At 38.7% G+C, this 20,952-nt stretch overlaps 1 protein-coding gene across 1 annotated transcript in view; it reads left to right on the top strand.

Annotated features, from left to right (window-relative positions):
• The window catches only part of MORC4 (MORC family CW-type zinc finger 4), a 49,168-nt gene that overhangs the window by 960 nt on the left and 27,256 nt on the right, over positions 1-20,952 (top strand). The window contains exons 3-9 of the mRNA XM_080909828.1: positions 5,760-5,892; positions 11,204-11,421; positions 12,335-12,482; positions 13,813-13,945; positions 14,236-14,364; positions 16,936-17,055; positions 18,180-18,280. Coding sequence (XP_080765954.1) covers positions 5,760-5,892; positions 11,204-11,421; positions 12,335-12,482; positions 13,813-13,945; positions 14,236-14,364; positions 16,936-17,055; positions 18,180-18,280 — 982 coding nt within the window. The remainder of the gene's footprint in view (positions 1-5,759; positions 5,893-11,203; positions 11,422-12,334; positions 12,483-13,812; positions 13,946-14,235; positions 14,365-16,935; positions 17,056-18,179; positions 18,281-20,952) is intronic.

Raw genomic sequence — 20,952 nt, 5'->3', positions numbered from 1 at the left:
GTCTAGGAATGATGGGCCATCTCTTAAGAGATGATGACACGAGTGCATTTGGCTCCGGGAGACTGCAGAGGGCTGGGTCCGTAGTCCACGAGCGCCCTCACACCGCTGGAATGAATTCGGAGGCCTTAAGGACTTAACCTCTGGGTGCACCGGTGCTTGCTCAAAACCATTTTCACTTGATTTCTTGCGACTGGGTGTGTATCTCTTCTGCACTAATGTACTGTTCAAAAGCCAAAGACGAAAAGCAGTTCTGCGCAAAATGCAGCAGAGCAAGCACATTATAAATATTTCAAAAACGGAAAGAAGGGAGACAGATTTATGGGACCTAGTTAGTTAGCACAGAACAAGACTCTTGAAAATGGTTTCAGAGCCACACGAATGAACCCCAGTGGGCACATGAGCCATCACTCTGGCCACGCCAGGACACTTATTTTCCTAACAATGTTGGTGAGCCACAGGAAGAGTCAGAAGAATTATTTGGAAAGGGATGGAGAATTCTGATGATTAGTTTGGCTATAACCCAAAATGGTATAGAGTAGGCTGCTGATTGCTTTCTAGAAAGTTCAGGAGGGAAGTGCCATTGATGACACAGCCTGAATTTCCAGACTGAGGAGACTCCATCTTTTAGGTTTTTCCCTATCCTTTTTTTCTTTTTTGTCTTCCTTCCTTCCTTTCTTTCTTTTTGTGATAGCATCTCATTACGTAGACCAGCTGGCCTGAAATTTGCTGCCTGATCTGCCTGGGTCTGCCTCCCAATGCTAGGATTACAGGTACACATCACTGAATTCAGCTCACTGTATGATATTTTTAAAGCATTAAATGAAAAGATGACTACCATGGATGGGAATGTGTGTATAATATATATATATATGTGTGTATGTGTATACACATATGTGTAGATTTATTTTTATAAGCCAAGTCACAAGTATTAACAGGGAAATGGAACATTAGACTGTTGACTGGTAATCCCAAATTTTCATTTTGGCTCTTTCTTCAAACTGTTTTCTCTACTTCCTCATTCATTATTAGGAAATCACTCATTTGATAAACATTTATTAAACATCTACTATGCACACGGTCACTGAGATGGGTAGAAAATGGATATAATCAAGATCTACTTTATTAACAGATATGATGAAGCATGTAAAAAGTTTTACTGTTTCTGTAGCAACCAAGTAGAAAAGGACTCGTGCAAAGAGATGCACACATGTGCTTGGAGTGCAGATGGATGAGGAATGGCTTAAGTTTATCAGGACCAGAAGGGTCAAGCAGGCTTCATGGAGGAGGGGGCACTTGAGAAGACATTCAAAGGGTTGGGACATGTGGATATGGTGAGTGTAGGAACATTCTGGTCACAAGGAACAAGTGGATGAGCAAAAGCATGAAGAATATCTTTTAGGTCTTTGGATTTAATTAGAGCACCAAGTTCAGAAATAAGAAACTGTACACCTTTAAAGAGTTTACAAAGAGCTTTCGAAAATATCTTTGTAGCTTTATCCTTGGAAGTGGGTGGCATTTTTTTTCCAAGTTGAGTAAACAAAGGTCTGGGAAATTAGTGTACTTTTCTAAGGTTACATGTCTAGTCAGTGGCACGTTTGGGCCACAAACACAGGTCATTTTACTTCAAATTCCAAGTAGGAAATGAGGTTAGAAAGGTGAGCTGGAACCAGGATGTGACTGGGAGGCTTGGCATTTGACCTGTTAGCCTGACAAGGAGAAATCCTGATTAGATCTCTGCTTCAGGATGGTTGGTCTTACAGGAGTCTAGCTGGAGACGTGGATTTTAATGACTGGTTCTGAAGCAATTGCAGTAATACAGATGAGACCTTGTGCATTAAGAAAATAACTATCAGAGTAGAAAGAGCAAGATGTAACAGAGCCCCAGGGCATATAGAACAAAAAGAGAGATGGGTTAAAAATGAGTTTTAAAAAAGATCTTTTTTTTATGAATATGAGGGGTTTGCCATGTATTTAAATCTACCACATGCATGAGTAGATGCTAGAAGTAGGTGTCAGGTCCCCTTGAACTGGAATTATACATAGCTTTATGCCACCATGTGGGTACTGGGAACTGAGCCCAGATTCTCAGTAAGAGCTGCAATTGATTTTAACCACTGGGCTATCTCTTCAGCCCCATAAAACAACTTTTTAAATAGGAATCAAACTCACAGCTTCACACATACCAGGCAAGTATTCCACTGAGCTCAAACTCCAGTCCCTGAAATGGTGTTTGAGATTCATGCTTGCCATTTGAATGGAGAAACTCTTTCTCTGTCTCTGTCTCTGTCTCTGTCTCTGTCTCTATCTCTATCTCTTCCTCTCTCCCCTCCCTCCCTCCCTCCCTCCCTGCCTCCCTCTCTCCCTCTCTCCCCTCCCTCCCTCCCTTTCCCCTCTCTCCCCCTCTCTCTCCCCCTCTCTCTGTGTGTTTGTAGCCTTGTGACCAAAGCTGATGACCTTACTATATACATCTACATATTTGCAAGTTGTCTTGTAGTGCAATAGCCTGTCCCTGGCAACCGTGCAAATATCCACGAACTGGAACAGGAACAGATAGGAGGCAGCTTGTGAAATACCATTTCAAAGCAGTCTCCCATTCTTTATCTCTCTTGTCACTGAACAACTTGCTAAACATCTCCCCACCCCCACTCCCCGCCAGGTTCTCATGAGGTAGGAGTCTTCTGTTACAGAACTTTTAAAAATTCTTTTTAGAAGACAAGGAATCCTGTGGACTGGGTGCCTGTGCAACAGCTTAGGATACTAAGGATTCTCGTATTCTTGCTAAAGTAACTTGGCAGTCAAAGGCAAGGTGGAGATAGAGCCCTCTCACTAAGGGAGTGGCACAGACCAGGACAGGAGAGCTAAGACTCTGCTAGTCTGTGGGATTGTGAAGCCAGACTAGACAGATGAAGATAGGGCGGCTCTCACCCAGCTACTAGGTAAAGAAGAAGAGTAAGTGGTCTCTCATTGTATCTGTTCGTAGCCTAAATGGTCTGTGCTCGGGCAGACAATAGATTCTCTGGGATGTGATAAGCTAGGCCACATGTTGACCAGTTCTTGTGGAGCTGAACAGCAAGGGGTAGGGTTGAAACTGCCCGCTTTGGTAGTGCCTTGTATCATCCATTGAGGTGAGGCTGGTCAAGTTGTTATCATTTTATTTGTTGACGAAAGGTCATGGAGAACCAGAAAGTAAGTGCAAAGCTCTGCCTGTCAGCCCATGCCTGCTGGTCTCCATTTCCTGTATATTCCATCAGACCTCTCGTGGGCCCCATACCAGTTTATGAACCCTCTGCTCAAGTATGACTGCTTCAGACAGCTACTATGTAACTCATGAACTGCCTCTGTTCAGATTCCTTGATACACTCCTATAAAACAAGCAAACAAAAATGACCTTGAGGCTTGGCCAAATTTTTCATGAGAGAGGGGAAAAAAAGAGAATTGATTTTGTTAGAAACCCGCAAATTGATTCATTTCATTTCCCAGTATATAAGTGTGTAATTGGAGTCAATGTGTGTTACGTGATTAAATTGTGAATGTTCACGAAGTATTAGGGGAAAGTCCCTGATATTCATCATTTTCCATGTATAAACGATATCCAGCTGGTTGACAAGTTGTATTGGTCTCAATGGCTTTGGCTGTCTACCAGTAGGAGTGACTGATAAAAGTCTGAGTGCCAAGTAAAATTTCCTGAATGCTGACTGATAGAAAATGCTAGGTCCTCCTGATGATTAAGGAAAAGAAAAACCCTGCCTCGTACAAAGTAAAGAACTATATTTCTGTTAATGCCACCATTAAGTACCAACATGTAACTTTAAAAATATAGTTTCAGTACCATTGCCACATTTATATGGGGTTTAGGTCCTACTTGGACCTTACAGATTGACTCTAGTAAACCTTGAAACCCTTCTAGAGTTGTCCATATTTTTTTTCAGATTACAGCCAGTGACAATTTTATCAATGACTTTGATAGCACTGCACTGTTGTAGCACTTGAAATCAATCTATGTCTCATTTTATTTGGCAGACATTCCACACATCTGAGTGGTTATAACTGATACTGATAGTTGTATTGTAAAAAGATGTATATTTTGATTGTAAAAGATGTTGCTGATGGGGAAAATGGCATGATTTGATTAACAATATTGATGCAAAAATGCAATCAGAATTTCACATGGCTATCTCAACCCAGCTATATGGTATCAGTAAAGCCATACAGAATGTCTGCAAGAGATAGGTAGATATATAAAAGGGAAGGCATTGTTTAGAAAACAATTAGAAATAGAAATGGCTTAGGTACCTAGATGTGTAAATCTATTTTGTGTTACTATGACAAAATTCCTGAGGATCAATGCATTGTAAATAAGTTTATTTGGATCATGGTTCTGGTGACTAGAAGGTCCAAGTGGCATCATGCCAGCAGCCCTGAAAGGGCCCCCTAGCTGCATCGCAAGGCATCACAATGTGCCAGAGAAGTCAAAACAGAACTCAACATGTACAGAAAGGAGCCAAACACACAGGGTGGCCTTGGACTAAAACAACCCATTTTAGTGGAAACTAGTCCTTTCCAAGGTAGCATACTCACTGACCTAATTACCTCTTGCTAGATCTTGCTTCTTAAAGGCTCTGCCATCTCATTGCTACACCAGAGATGGAGCTTCTATCACATAATCCTTTAGGGGCAAACCATATTCAAACAATGGTATACAACCGTTAGTATATTATTGTATACTTCTAACAGGGCTAGTGAGCCCCGATGAGACTAGAAATCCACATATCTTAATGACTGTGTAAACTGGTGTTTATGGCAATAAATGTGGCCTTTCAGATAGTGACATTCATTCTCTGACATGGAGGACATGCCACATTTAATCTGGTTAAGTTTGATGCCTTTGGAATCTTAAGTAATTAGCTGTTTGCGAAGAAGTACTTCAGGGGGACCATGGAAGATTCTATGCAGTTTCCTACTTCAGTTGAGTTTTCCATTTCAAGGGGTAGACAGTCTCACATTTACTATAGAGAACAGCCCCAGAATCAGGCTTTCTCTCTAAGCAGACTCACCGGTATTTAAACAGTCAATTACATGACTCAATTTTAACCCCCGACTCCTATATGTCCTTATAACTCTAAAAAGGGATTGCAAAAATACCACCCCCTCCTCTTTTTTTGAGACAGGTTCTCACTATGTATATATGCCTGTCCTGGGACTCACGGACATCCATCTGCCTCTGCCTCAAGAGTGCTGGAATTGAAGGTGTGTGCCACCACACCAATACCCATGTTCTCTAACAGAGGAGATAATATTAAAAAGCAGGAAATTATTTTTTTTAATAAAAGGACCATCATGTGCATGGGATGCATCCATTTTTACCCAATCTGCTGGTTCAACTTTTTCACGCTGGCCACCTTTTACTGTTCATGCGCTGTAAAGTGTCCTGAGAGGCAAGAAGTAGGAAAGCCAAACCTAAGTCAAATGCTTTGAAAATAACACATTTTCCATAGCCCCTGACTTTTGGAGGGAGAAGGTCAGATTGCAGTGTTATCCAGTATGTGAAGACTGGGAATCAGCTGTGTGGCTCCATCTGCCGTCATGTCTGCTACCCTCCACAACACAGGAAGTCACAATTACTGCCTCCTTCAGCATAGGAATAATGCATAGAAAGGAATTAAAGACAGATTTACATATCTTGTTACTGAACTGGAAGTTTTGATAAATTGTTGAATGGGGCGGGGGAATCTCATATCACAGGTGTCTACCTTTTGCAGATAATGCTGTAGATCCAGATGTATCTGCCAGGACGGTCTTTATAGATGTTGAGGAAGTCAAGAAAAAACCCTGTTTGACCTTTACTGATGACGGATGTGGCATGACACCTCACAAGCTCCACCGAATGCTCAGGTAAAAATGTCTTTTTTTCCCTTTACCTTGGCTTCACAAACTCTATTATTTAAGGCCCGATAACTTCCCATAATATTTTAACTTACTTCTACTTACCCTATGAACATTTATTAAACATACCTTAATGTCAAGATATGGATCGTGAAGCAGACACTATTTCTGTCTTCATGGAACTTAGAACCTAGCTGGCAATTAAGATGATTAAGGCAAGTAACCATAATAAAATCCCGAAAGTGTGAAATTCATGGGCTAAGTCCACAGGGGAGCCCATCCTGACAGCAGAAGTCTGTTAAAGTCTCCTGGTGAGCCCTGAAATGCACGGAGTGAGTAGGATTTAATCAGGTAAGAAAAGGGAGGAATCAAGGAGTGTCGTCCCAGGAAAGAAGAAACGGTCAAAGTGAAAACCTGAATTTCTTCTTTTGTCTGAGACCTTTCTAACTCACCTAAGCCACAAGTGCGGGAGTTGGGATGACTCATGTGTTAGAACTGTGAGAGAGAAATAGATGGAATTCCCATCCACAATCTTACAACGTTTGACAGTACAACCCAGGAGTTGAGAAATGGTCTTCTCTAGCTATTGATAAGCTGAAGATAAATTCATCCCGCCATACCAAGTTCATTTCATTATTTTTAAACATCCGCGGTTGAGAATGTTAATGCTTTATTGTCTTCCCGTATCACTCTGTACAAGATGGGTGTTTCTTCAACTCTTTCCTTCTTTATTTTTCCTCTCTAGCAGATGTGGTTGTTAACTCTCCATGTGCTTCCTGAGCTAGTGCGTGTAAAACGTGGGTAACAATGGAACAGGGCTGAGGAGAAGGGAAGGGGCTCAGCATCCTAAAAAAAAAACAAAAAACAAGTTCATTGTGTTGTAGTTTTATGTGAAAGTTTTACGAACTAGCTGTTTATGGGGAAATCACTCTGATCTTTCAAAGAAACAAAAATAACATTTGGTCAAAGTAAGTGGTTATGTTTTACTACCAAGCAGTCTATATCTTTTGCCTTACTCTCTGTTTTAAAAAAATATTTTTGTTTTATGTATATGGGTATTTTGCCATGTATATATCTCAGATCCCCCGGAGCTGGACTTTCAGACAGCTCTGAGCTTCCAGATAGGTACTGGAAATTGCACTTAGATTCTCTGGAAAAACAGCCGGTGCTGTTAACCACCGACCCATCTCCTCAGTCTTTCTCTTAGTCTCTCTTAATTAGAAGACTATTTGAGTGGCAGGTATGGTAGTGCATGCCTGCAATCCCAGCACTGAGGACACTCGTCTTATTCCCTAAAAGTAATAGTGTATACTAAAAGGAAGACAATGTTGGTTGGTTAATTATGTCTAATTCTATATCGCTCTATTTTCCCTAAAACTGCTGGTCACACAGCCACATGTTTTTGTATGTGGTTATGTATATGTACATGTTTGTGTATCTGTGTGCACGTGCATGTCCATGTATGGAGACAAGAGGTTGATGTCAGATATTTTTCTAAATTACTCTCCAACTGTTTTTTTTTTTTTAATTTGGCCCCAACAGTGTCTCTTATTGAACCTGAAATTTCCTTTCAGCTAGACTAGCTTGCAAGCCATCCTTAGATACCCCTCTGCTTCCATGTCCTCAGTGATGGAATAACAGGCATGCTCTGTGGGGTGAAGCTTTTTAGGTTGGTACAAGAGACCTGAACTCAGGTCTTCTTGCTTACACATCACACGGTTTACTCACCAAGTCATCTCCGTAGCTTCTACTGAAGATCACCTGACTGACTTCCTCCCACAGCATCTTAACCCAGTTACATGGGCATCAAACAGTAAGTCCAGCGAGTACAAACACCTTCCACATTTTTTGCAGTTATTTATATGAAAGTCGATACAGTTATAAGATAGAAGGAAAGAAGAAGATGGTTTTAAAATAATTTCAGGGGCTGGAGAGATGATACGCTGTTTAAGAGCACTTCCAGAGGACTTAGGGTTCAGTTCCAGCTTGGGGAAAGTGCCTTTGTCTATTGAGACATCTTTATGGCTCACAAAATGACATTTGAGGCAAAATATGAAGGATCAGTATCATCCTATTCAAAATAGGGCTTAGGGTTAGGGTTAGAGTACTTGTTCTTTATATTTCAACCTTAGTACTTAATGTAGTGTATTACTGGGTATTGTTTGCATTGTATCTCAGAGTAAATGCGAATCAGCTAAAAGATATAATTTACTTAAAGAAGAACATTTAGTCCATTCCTAATGTCCACCCCAAGACTCCACTTCCCACAATAGTTTTTCTAACAGTGCCTTGCCCATGAACAGCAGGTATTGTTCTAACCGGTCTATATAATCCTAGCTCATCACAACTTGTGAGGGAAAAACAGCCACTCTAAACTTCACAGGTAGTTTTTTGAAGATTACTGTATAATTTTTTTTCCAATTTTTCATCTTATGGCATGCTTACCTTGTATTTGGAAAAAAAATAATAGAGGCTATTGTGCAAAGTATGCAAAATCATTGCGCCTGTCACTGCGGGTTGACCTCTAACATTTATTGGTATCCTGTGCCGGTTTTCCTGACTCATTATGCTCCTCTTCCTGTTTTCTGGCTGATAAACCAGGGTGTGTAACTGAAGGAACAGTTTCTTTCATAAACACAGAATCCCATGAAAATCTAACTCAAAAAGGAAAGTCTGGGCTGACTAGGTCCTTCTCCCCGAGTGACACAGCACTTACCTGCCATGTGTATAACCCCAGCTCCTCAAGGGGGAAGAACAAAACTAGATCAAAGAAGATCTTTCATTCAGTTTCTTTACGTCCTACTGTCCTTTTTGGCTTAGATAATATGTTAATCTGGATATGTATGTATTGTATATGGTCTTTCCCAGCAAGGTGGAAAGTCCCTTTGAAAGATCAAGGATTAAAAAAAAAAAAAAAAAAAAAAAAGCACAGAACCCAGGATTGAAGGTCTTTGCTGCCTCCACTCAGAATCACGTATCATTGTACGTCTGTTCCAAAACAGCAGCTGGAGAGTAACTACTGTATGCTCATCAGTTACACTCACTTATAGTACATGCTACATCACCACAATATCTAGGAAACAGACGTGAAAATGCCTGTTCATGTATTTCCCTGGATTTTTTGCTAAGGTTTCTTTCATGAGTCAGCATCCAAATTTACATTTCTCCCTAGGTTCTAGACTCCTAACATCTTTAGGGTAGTCAAGAGGAAGTGGCCATGTTCTTTTATTCCATCAAAGGTGCCATGCTCCAAGTCCCTTCACTTATAAACAGTGTTACTTGTTACAAGAGAGGATGGAACCAGATGTACTTGGTGAAGACAAACCATCTGAGTGCTTTTGTATTAGGTATTTGCAGTTAAACAGAACACTTAATGTGGGACCTTGGGTAAAAATCAAAGAGCACATGGAAGGAAAATAAGGAAAGAAGAAAGTCTAGAGTTGCTGTCTCTCTGTTCCTTGCTTTTATCCTTTTTTATCTTGGTTTTGAACCTCCTTTTTAACTTTTATCATCTGATCTTTTTCAAGTAACTAGTACAATGATGATTTATACACAAGCAGGAGAAAATAGTTGACAAATGGTAGAAGAAACTAGAAAATAAGAGATTGACAGTTGGCCTGTTGTACCACTTTCTCTTGAATACTTAACTGAAAGATTTTTTTGTGGTCTTAGGGAAAAAAACATTAAATCCAAATGAGCATACAAATTCATTCATGACTCAGGTAAAAAGCCTGTTGACAAGGAGCTCTGAATTTTAAAGCTATCATTAGATGTGGAGCACAGATAAGGAACAGTACACTCCAGTTCTCAGAATGAATTCTAGAGTCAGTTTAAAATTAAAGATCGAATATTACTTTATAATTAATGTTACATAGAATGTAACTTTATCTTTCTAATGAACTTGCCTTTTCCAGCCATCCCTTTTACAAAAAGAACGAAAATATCAGAACTTGGCCAGTTTATAGGCCTCACTTCCTGGAATCATTAAGGCCCAAATGTAATGTTGACTCAGTGTTCTCTTTTGAGAGGACCACTTCCCTGAAAAAATCTTTTCATCTCCTATTAGATTTATTTATAGGGTGCACAGAGACCTAGAGAAAATCAGTGCATTATTCCATAACACTATGTAACAGAAAATTTGAAAGATGGTCCCCTTCATTGGGTAGTAAACATAGAACCCCAGTCTTCCGGAAATGGAAAATAGGTAGTTGAACCATCTTCCCCACCGGAAGGAGTAAGACCAGAACCAACCTGCTCAGTTGCAGTATGTGGAGGCAGTGTCTCTTTCACTAATATTGGAAATAATCTGCAATACATGAAATCCATCAACTATCAGTTCTGAGGACAAGAGTATCAGTTTTATTAATATTTGTGTCTGTATATAGTGCTTAGCATATATATAGCTCATAGGGGTTCAATAAATATTAAACTAGTGACAGTACATCAGTGTGAGACTGGGCAATCTGGGGACACACAAGCCTCAAAATCAGTGTTATTTATGGTGGCAGAAGGTACAAGAGGAAGATCATTTTGTAGGTGTCACGTGTCTAAATATTCTTATACTCTGTTATTTGGATGCATAGCCGAGTATTTAAATGGAAAACATAAGAAAAGGAAGGATTCTGACTCACAGAGTAAGCTGATGACAGAGTTTACTGAGGTGACTCAGTGAGAGGCCTTTAATAGAACAAGAGAGACTTTATACTGCAGCTGTTTGCAGATATTCACAGGCAGAACTACCTATTTTTATCCCTTGGCCATATTCCAGTGAACTGTCCCAGCAGATGGAACAGAGGCTTACATTTGGGAGGGCTCTCCTTTGGGTGGGTAGTTTGAATTGTCAAGATAAACGATCTCTTTTGGATTCTTAGAGGGTGGTGTGACCAGATGAGAAGGTGTTTTAGTCCAAGTGCCTCCTTTCATTCTGGGCTTTTATGACCCTCTCCAGGTAAACTACTCTTTTCATATAGCCCTACCTACCAGGAGTCAGGGCTGATTGATTGAAACAAGGAAAGCAGCTGCACAGGGCCTGCTTGGCTCCTCCCGTTATGTTAGGCAGCAGGAAGGAGCACTGCATTTACAAAGTGTGACTCTGGCATATAGAACTCTTTAATATTTAAGTACAAACAAGCCGCACTGGAAAATTGGTCTCATAGCCCAATCGTAATTTCCTATGTTTTGCCTGGAAGTACCAAAAAGTGTGGGGAAAAAAAAAAAAAACTTGTTGCTAGTCTGCATGTGTTAGCCAAATTCTCTCTGTTAACTATTTTAGGATTTTTTTCTTTTACCTTTCTCATGTCTTTTTCTTTTATAATTTCAGCTTTGGCTTTACAGATAAAGTAATAAAGAAAAGCCAGTGTCCCATCGGGGTCTTTGGTAATGGTTTCAAGTCAGGTTCCATGCGACTAGGAAAGGATGTTCTCGTCTTCACCAAGAATGGGAGTACTCTCGCTGCTGGACTTCTCTCACAGACCTACCTGGAGTGCATCCAGGCGCAGGCAGTGATTGTACCGATTGTCCCGTTCAGCCAGCAAAGCAATATCCTTCCTACAAATGGAGAGCAATTGGTTAAATCTCAGTCTGAGTCCTTTGGCAGAATCTCTTCTTCAGGCCAAATCCAGCTGTTACTTGATATTTCATGTTTCAAATACTTTTTTTATATTTAAAGAAGCATTCAAATGTCTCAAACATGACAAAAATGTCCTTCTATCAAATATTTTCTTTAACTAGTGGACCATTAGCAGAAGTTGAAAGTTTCTCCCCTGTGTTCAGATCTCACTGCTCTCGTTTGATTTATAACACTCTTTTGGCTAGCCACTGTTCCTTGGTAAAGTTCTCAGGGCCTTTGCCACTAAAGGTTCCTAGAAATGTCCTATTTACCAGAGTGACTGCTAGCAGAGTGGTTCATTTTTATATACCTGGATGGGGTCTCGTTTCTGATGGGAGCAATATATAGTCAGAAAAATTGAGCTTACTGCTTTCAGATAGTTTAAAAATTTGACTTTGAACCTTTTCTTTAAAAAAAGCGAAACACTTTCTTTGTTTACGTTGCATCTTTGCAGCTATATTTTGCAAGTATAAGTGATTTTGCTGTTTGAATAAACAGCCTTTCCAACTTTCCACTTCCTTTTTTTTCTGGTAACAATAATGTCGATCCTTTGTGTGTGGATTTTGTCTGCACGTACCCCCCAAAGGCACTCTTTTTGTTAATATTTATTAATTTCTGTAACTGTATAATAATGTGTTTCATTATCACATTCTCATGTATATAGTGTGTTTGGATTATACTTGCCTCGCCCTCTCTTGGCCCCTCCTACTGGCCCTGTTCCTCTTCACAGCTAGGCCTTTTGTTTCATGTCCCTTTCTGTGACCCAGGGAGTTTCATTATGACTCTTACTTCTTGATAGCATCCTCAGAAAATACTCATTTTCTTTGACTGATTTGTTTTTACAAAAAATGATTGTTACTGAGGATTCTTTGCCCAGCCTAGAAGCCATCTTGAACTACTCAATTTTCAACGATGAAAAGGACCTGCTGTCTCAGTTTGATGCCATTCCAGGCAAAAAAGGCACCCGTGTTGTCATTTGGAATGTCCGGAGGTACAGTATTATAAGAGTGTGAAATTCTCATAGGAAAATGGAGTGTGATAAAATACACTTTAATATTTTCTAGAGTCAAGTGGATAAACCCTGAGACTTTTTATATCTTTTCATTCTTTTGAAATAGTGGTTCTTGTTGATTAAATGCTGTGTAAATAGGGTGAAAATATGCGTATCTTGAGACTGTAGCTGTAAATGATCGTGATAATATAATATAATAGTATTGTGACAGCCTCAGAATCCTTTACACTTTCATTCATATATATTGACATTGTGTGAAAGTTGGCAGATAATGGTTATTTTATACACTGGCCAGTTAAATACATTATAAGAGAGATTATAGTGAAAAATACATGATAGCTTAAAAACAAGAAATTCTTTACTAATGTTCTTAGAGTAGCGGGGAATAGAGAAGCAATCTTTGAAGCAGATCAGTTTTAACTAAAATGAAACTGAATTAAGATCATAACTTTAAAGCTAATATAACAAGAGAAAGCCTATGATGCATCTTTTAATTTTGGCATAGCAAACAGGATACATTTAAGAGTGTATTAGAGCTTAAACCTAAAAACTCTAGAAACTTGATATAGCATAGAAGGATTGCTTGTCTGTTCAATAGAATAATCCACATATATGCTTATTTTTTTCCTATGGGTCAAGTACTTATTATTTAATTCTTTGTTTTGGTTTTGAAGACGGGGTATTTCTGTGTAGGCTTGGCTATCCTGGAACTCACTTTGTACACCAGGTTGGCCTTAAACTCAAGAGATATCTGCCTGCCTGCCTCTACCTCCTGAGATCTGGGATTAAAGGCATGCACCACCACCAGGCTTACTTTTATATATAAATTAGTTTGTGGTCAGTCTTGGATACACAGTAAGACTCTGTGTTAGGGGGAGAAAAGACATAAGACTAGATATGGGTAAATCTCGGTTTTCTACTGCTCGTATCAGCAGAAGTTGATTTAGATTTATATATTCATTCATTTGGAAAAAGTGTTTGTGACTTCTCTAGCAGGACTTAGAAAGTTGTTAGCTAAGATCTTGCATTGAGAATACCCAAAATCCATTTGATTCATCAGACCATAGATATTCCACATTCATTTTTTGTCTTTCCTTATAAGAAACATGCTAGACAGATTTATAGTAGGAACAACTGAAATATTGTATGGTCCTCAAATTACATAGTTTCTAATTCCTTTGGAGTGGTAGTCAGGGAAAGGAACATATACCTGAGTGTTGGCTTATATATCATTTCTGTTGGCTTCCTAACACAAACCCCACCCCTACTCCCAGTTCTTCTAAGATTGGTACTTACCTCTTTCACTCAGAAACAAAGATGGAAAGTCTGAGCTGGACTTCGATACAGATCAATATGATATCCTGGTGTCAGACTTCGATGCTGAAGAAAAAGTGACGGGTGATGCTACCTCTGAGCTGCCAGAAACAGAGTATTCCTTACGGGTAAGAGCAGTCCATCTTCAACAGTGGGAAGGACAGTTTCCCACAGTAGAAAACCATTACTGAGCACAAATGAAGTGCAGTTGTGTAGAGATGATTCTCTGCTGGGATTCCCTTTCACCATCTACACTGCGGCAGTTTAGTTACTGTAGTTACAATGAAATATTGTAACAAGTAGAGAAGCTAAGCCAAAATGTTTGCCAAACCTAGGCTCAGTATGGCTAGTGATGTTCTGAGGAGACAGCTGTAGAATTGGTAGAATGTATAACAACTTTTTTTTTTTGAATCTATAGGCATTTTGTAGTATTCTATATATGAAGCCCCGGATGAAGATTTTTCTGCGACAAAAGAAGGTGACTACCCAGATGATTGCTAAGAGCCTGGCCAATGTAGAATATGACATATATAAGCCCACCTCCACGGTATCCTTGCATGTAGCTGAAACCTTCATCTCAGGGTCAAATTTCTATATTGGTACACAGCCAAACTGCTGCCTTGTTCCAATTCAAAATCATATAGGCTAAGACATCCCTCCTAGAGACCCATGGCTCCAGTTGCAAATGTAGCAGAGGATAGCAGTGTCTGACATCAATTGGAGGAGAGGCCTTTGGTCCAGTGAAGGCTTGTTTTTCCCATTGTAGGGGAATGCCAAGGTGCTAAGGTTTGAGTGGGTAGTTGGGAGAGGGAGCACCTTCATGGAGGCAATGGGAGGGGAGGGGAGATGGGACTGGGAGAAAGGGATAACATCTGAAATGTAAATACAGAGAATATCCAATAAAAAGAAAAAAATACCCATACACACAAAATACTTTTTTTGATAAGCTAAAACCAAGGTGCTCATAATATAATTAAAGGTTGATAACTTCATTTTTGAAGAGGTGCGATGACATTCATGTTAACCAGTATGCTCATTTTTTCTATTAAACATTACTTTATTAATCAAAAAACAAAACAAAAAAGACATTTCTCCTACTATATCCTTGAAGAAAGTATATTTTAAGTGTCTGCACCAGTTTTATCAGAAGCAGTTTAACCTGTGAACTGTTACATGAAAGTCATGTGTATTTGAAGACTGTGACTCTTTTAAATCTAATTTAAAAATTTAAATCTAATATTTATTTATTTGTATTGAGACAGGGTCTCCCACAATATTCCATGCCGGCCTGGTACTTGCTTTTGAGTATAGGCTAGCTTCAAACATGAGGTGATCCTCCTGCCTCAGCCTCCTGAATGCTAAGATTCTAAGTATATGCTGCCACACCTGGCTTTAAAATATTTTTATTAGAAATATTTATTTTTTTAAGACCTCAGCATATACCAGCGAGCAGCCAGATTTGAGAATCTGATCCGCAGATATCCACATTACATTTTATTTATATTGGAATTTTGTCATATGTATATTGATTAAAATAAAATTTTAGTTGGACTCATTAATCTTACAGTTTGTGTTGTACTAGGTCCATATTTAGACCTGGATGTGAATTAGTAAGTAGAAATTAAAGGTATTTCTAGGAGGAGATGAATCATTAACAAGCTCAACATGGATTTCCGGGGAACGTGTAATGACAGCCACTCTGAAACACACTTGCTCATTTTCTCCACCTCATTGCACTATAAGTGTATTTCAGATACTAGGGACGATCTGAAGATGAACTATGCTAATTAACCGTCTTTACTGGTGGCGTTTTGAGGAGAAATTAGTCTTCAGCAGACTCAGAACTTAAGTACTTATGAAAAACTGCTTTTTTAAAATTTTATAGTGACCAAGAATCTAATTCTTGGACCTAGAGACATGTTCTCTGCATTTTAAAAATCAAAGACATTATTTTACCTTGTCTTCGTTTTTGCTAGTTTTTCCTCACAGTGGATTTATTTGTTTATTTATTTATTTATTCCCTTTTGGAAAACACATACCTTCTCTACAATGGAAATTTGCTTTTAAAGGCCCAAACAAGCCCAACTTGGAGTCAGAGCTAGCAAGTGAGAAAGTTATTTATAACTTCATTCACCTCCTGGAGGTTAAGTACTGTGCATTTAGCAGAGTCCCTCCGATGACATGTTTCTAATGCCTGTTTTAGGATGCCTTTTTTTACTGGGGCCAGCTTCTTAGATGCGTGGGTTTCTATCAAACAAACCTAAATGAGTGCACTTTATATTTCTCACAGCCCCCTTTCCCATCAGTGCGGTCACCTTCTCATGTCACAATTCTAGTTTGATAGAGTCACTGTTGGCATGACTAAAATGAAACCCCAAACACTAGACTTGTTTTCCTGAGATGATTGCAGAACAAGGTAATTGGTACAGATGTATTTATTGCTTAGTCGTCTACTCAAAAGCCTCTTCACCCCTCTCTGTGCTCTCCATACAAATTTGATGATGCATTTCCTCCCACACTGTACCATCAGCCCATTACTTACCATTTTAAGAGTGTACGGCACAAAATATTTGACAATGACTATCTTTAAAATGTCAACTTTGTGGTGTATGAGTTTTGATTAAGGAAATTTTTTGTCTTACATTTTTGTTGTTGTTGTTTTGGAATAGGTCCTATTTAAAAGTTTCTCTTCAATTCCTAGAGCGCAGAAATCTTTCCATGTCCTGAGTCAAATATTAGTGTACTAGGTTTACCAATTGCATCATTTTCTCCATGGTACCTGATCCATATCATATGGTATTGATGAGAGCGGCTTGTCGTTTAGAAAACCTGTGTAAGGTTTTTAATCCCAGCACAAGGGAGGTAGAGGCAGGCAGATCTATGAGTGCAAGGCTGGCGTCATCTTCAGGGTGAGTTCCAGAAGAGCCAGGTCTACACAGCAATCCCCTGTCTCATCCTCCTCTCCAAGAAAAGAGTAGAACAAGAGAATGCTTGTGTTTTTAAATTCTCAATTTCTTATGGTAATTCACAAGTACTGACATTTGGTGGGGGTTTTTATATAATTTTTTTTTCCTCGTTAAGCCTCTGGCGTTTGGCTCCTTAATGATTTTCTCCTCAGAATAAGGAGGTGAGAATCACATTTGGACTCTCCTGCAAGTACCATAACCAGTTTGGAATTATGATGTATCATAACAACCGCCTTATTAAGGCCTTTGAGAAGGTGGGCTGCCAGCTAAAGGTGAGTACTTAATGTTTTGGGGGCTGGAGAGATGGCTCAGCGGTTAAGAGCACTGACTGCTCTTCCATAGGTCCTGAGTTCAATTCCCAGCAACCACATGGTGGCTCACAGCCATCTGTAATGGGATCCGATGCTGTCTTTTATTGTTGTGGGTGTGCATGCAGATAGAGCATGCACATATAAAATAAAATCTTAAAAACTAAAATAAAACAAAGAGGATTCCTGTCCTGGATCTCCTATCTATAGGCTATCTCCCTGGGCTAATCAGTTCATTTCTCTGAGGTTCAATGTCTATGTCAGTAAAGTAGAAACAATGTCTTCTTTATCTCCCTTTCGGCTTAAAGGGCTGAAAGATGTTAAGTATGATAAATGATATGAAATACTTCATAAGCCAAACTACGCAAATGTGACCATTATCTTTGATGTTTTAATGATCATTTAAAGAAGTAATTTCCACAAGTAACTCTTTTGTTCCTGTTTTGAAAATCAAATGGCTAAAGCACGGGGAATGTCAGACTGCTCAGTATTACAGTTTACTGACTTACAGTATTACTAATAGGACAGTTATATAAGACCCGGGATAGCTAACTGTGTGGCTAGCTTGGGTTTTCCTGTTAAACATCCTCTTAAACAATTCCTACTTATGTGTCAGTTTAATTACTCCTTGATTCTAAAGCAAGCATTATGTAAGTTTGCTTTTTAACAGTGTAAATCCTTTAGTCCAGTGAATCTTTTGGCAACCCTAGAATATAAAACACATGAAAATGGAGTTGTGTGGATGATGGAGGTAGAGCTGAGTGATTGTAGTGATCTGTGAATCACTGAATAATCTAAGAGGCAGAAATGGGGGGAACTGCAGAACCAGGAGGAGTAAAAATAGGGGAGACTATAATTGGGATATATTATATGAAAAGAAATCTTTTTTTCCAAAAAAAGGTGAGAAAAGAAAAAAATGAACTTGTCAGTTTCCCATCTATGAAAGTAAATTCTAAGTGTTCCTCTAGATCTTCATGGCCTTTCCTTATCCAAAAATATTGCATAACCTTTTCATAATTTTTGGAATCAAAAGCAAATGCCTCCCAGCTGTCAATAGTAATGTGTTGAAATTAACATTGTCTTCTAAGCCTACCTGTGGAGAAAGTGTGGGAGTAATTGGAGTCATTGAGTGCAATTTCCTAAAACCTGCCTACAACAAACAAGACTTTGAGTACACAAAAGAATACCGGTGAGTCACTCCCAACCTCAGATGCTGCAGATGAATTGCTTAGATACCGTTCTGCTTTCCAAAACCTCCAAAGCATCATTAAAAGCCAGTCTGTTCGGAGAAGTTAACTGACAATGACTTCAGCTATATTTTCCAGGATTAGAGATGATTTTGTTCTTTTTCAGTTTACCTCGAGAAATTATGGAATATGGAAGTATTTTGGTACAATATTTCTGGTAAAATAAAGGACCTTGTTTGTCATCTTGAAGCAAATGAATCTGAAGTGATTGAGTACATTTTGGGGAGAGAAATTGAAATTTGCCCTTTACATTTTCTTGAAGCCAGTGTACACTATTGGAAATGTCAGTACAACAGGAAGATACTTATGCTCTCATGGAAGCATGTAGGGAAGATAAATGGCTAAGAATCAGAAAGGAGCTTCACTCCGAGGTTAAACCAATAGGGATATTTTAGGAATTGATGAAAGTAGTTGTTAAAATGGGGTTGAAGAGAGGTTTGGGGTTTAGGATACAAGATAGATTGCTTTCTCAGCATGAGGCCCTGAAGTTGATACCTCTTATGTCTTAGACAAAGGACATAGGATGAAAAAGTAAAAACTGTTTATGAAAAATGAGGTATGTGAAAATATGAGTTATGTACATCTAAAATAATTTATATATGCAAAATTGAACTTTATTTATTTGTTGTTTTCTGAGCAAAGTTTCTCTGTGATATTGTGGCTTTTTCTGGAGCTTCCTCTGTAGACCGTGGTGGCCTTGAACTCACAGAGATCAGCCTGCCTTCTGTCTTCCAAGTGCTGGGATCAAAGTTATGCACTACTACTGCCCAGCTGAGGAGAACCTTTAAATATGACCAAAGAAAAATCAAGGAAAGTTTTGCAAAACAGTGTATATTTCAGCTTAAACTTGAAGGAAAATTGATGTCATCTAGGTGAACTAATGGGAGGGTATTTTAAACAAAAGGATGCTAGGTAATGGCACAAAAAGGTAAGAAAGATAAAATGTGAAACCATTTGCTATTTAAATTCCAGTAATATTTTTGTAAGAGTGGGAGGAAAATATAATCTCTCAAAATGTTTTTTTGTGCTCTAAGCTATAACACTATTAATGAAATTTTTCTTCATTTATATGAGACCATAAGAACTTTACATGCAGGGTTTGACAAAGAGATAGCTATTTGAATGGCAGCCCCAAATTAATGTCTGTATAATTGGGTTTGAGTCTCTCATGCTTATCAGTAGTTATGGCAATGGTGTGCCCTGGATCCAAATAAATTAATCATTTAAATGTGGGTCTGACCCATAATGAAGACCTTTGACCAAGACTTATCTCCTAAGTGGAAAAGTTTAACAGGGCTTTGCTTTAACGGAACCAAATATTGTTTCTTTTGAGTGAACGTGGTGAATTTAGGATAATTACCTAAATAATATTTGTAAAATCTAAATGTTAGTTATTAAAAATGATTTTACAACTTTCCATGTTATCGTTGCTAACATAACACCATAAAAAAAATGTAACTTCTTTCATTTGAATACATTAGACCTTGGATTTTTGTTGCCCAGTTTTGGTATGGTGACTTTGACGTTATTGTGGAAGGTCCAAATATAGGTATTCTATAAACATGTAGGATTTCTACTTAAGTAGTAGAATAATAGATGGTGTACATTTTACTAAAAACAGAATGAGAATACCAGCCTACATAGAGTTTTGTGCATAATAAATTTGCTAATTATTACCCCCAGTTCAGGCAACATTGGCATCTTTTTTAATATTTATTTTTATTTTATGTGTATGAGGATTTTTCCTGCATGTCCCTGTGGCAGTCAGATGGCAGTAGAGGATATCAAATGGGAACTGTTGCATAGGAGCTGAGAACTGAATTGTGGGTCCTTTATCAAGAGCAACAACTGCACTTAGCCATTAGTTCATCTCTCTGGCTCCACTATTTTTTTTTAAGATAGTTTCTCACATAGTTCACGCTTCCCTCAAGCTCACTATGTAACTAAGGGTAGTTTTGAATTCTTGTACTGCATGCCTGCATCTCACAAGTGCTGGGACAATAAGAATTAGTTCACCATGCCCTGTGCCCTTCTATTTCTATGCTGGGGACTAAACCCAGGTACTTGCATATGCAAGTGCAAACAGTACTACTGAGCTATAAACCCAGCCATTTGTATAAATTTCATGCAAAGTGAGAGACCTTAGATAAAAATATGGGGATTTGGAAGCAGACATAGGGGTATAGATCTCTAATCCCAACACCCAGGAACTATGGCAATAGGGTTGTGAATTCAAGGGCTACATAATGAATTCTTGGGCAGCCTCATCTACATAACAAGACCTACCATTCCTTTTGCCCCTCTCCAAAAATGGGAATTTGAGAGAAGGATTAGAGAACACTGTAGTCACAAAATCCTGTGAGTATTAGATTCAAAAGTACAAATGATAAAAGAGATGCAAGCCACCATACAGCAAGAATATCCACAAACAAATCATCTGTAATATATCACTTTGAACAATCTGTGGATGTTAGACTTCAGTTGTAACTATTGTCATTGAAGCTTAAAACATTTTTAGAGTCAACTTAACCTTTAAAAATGCAACAATCAGAGCGTATTAACTGAGCACGCCACTAATACATAGTGACTAGGTTTTATAGAATCTTCCAAAGAC

The sequence above is a fragment of the Micromys minutus genome (assembly GCF_963924665.1).
Source record: "Micromys minutus genome assembly, chromosome: X".
Classification (NCBI taxonomy): domain Eukaryota; kingdom Metazoa; phylum Chordata; class Mammalia; order Rodentia; family Muridae; genus Micromys; species Micromys minutus.
The sequence above is the reverse complement of the archived record's forward strand: the minus strand, read 5'-3'. Positions and strand labels throughout refer to the sequence as shown.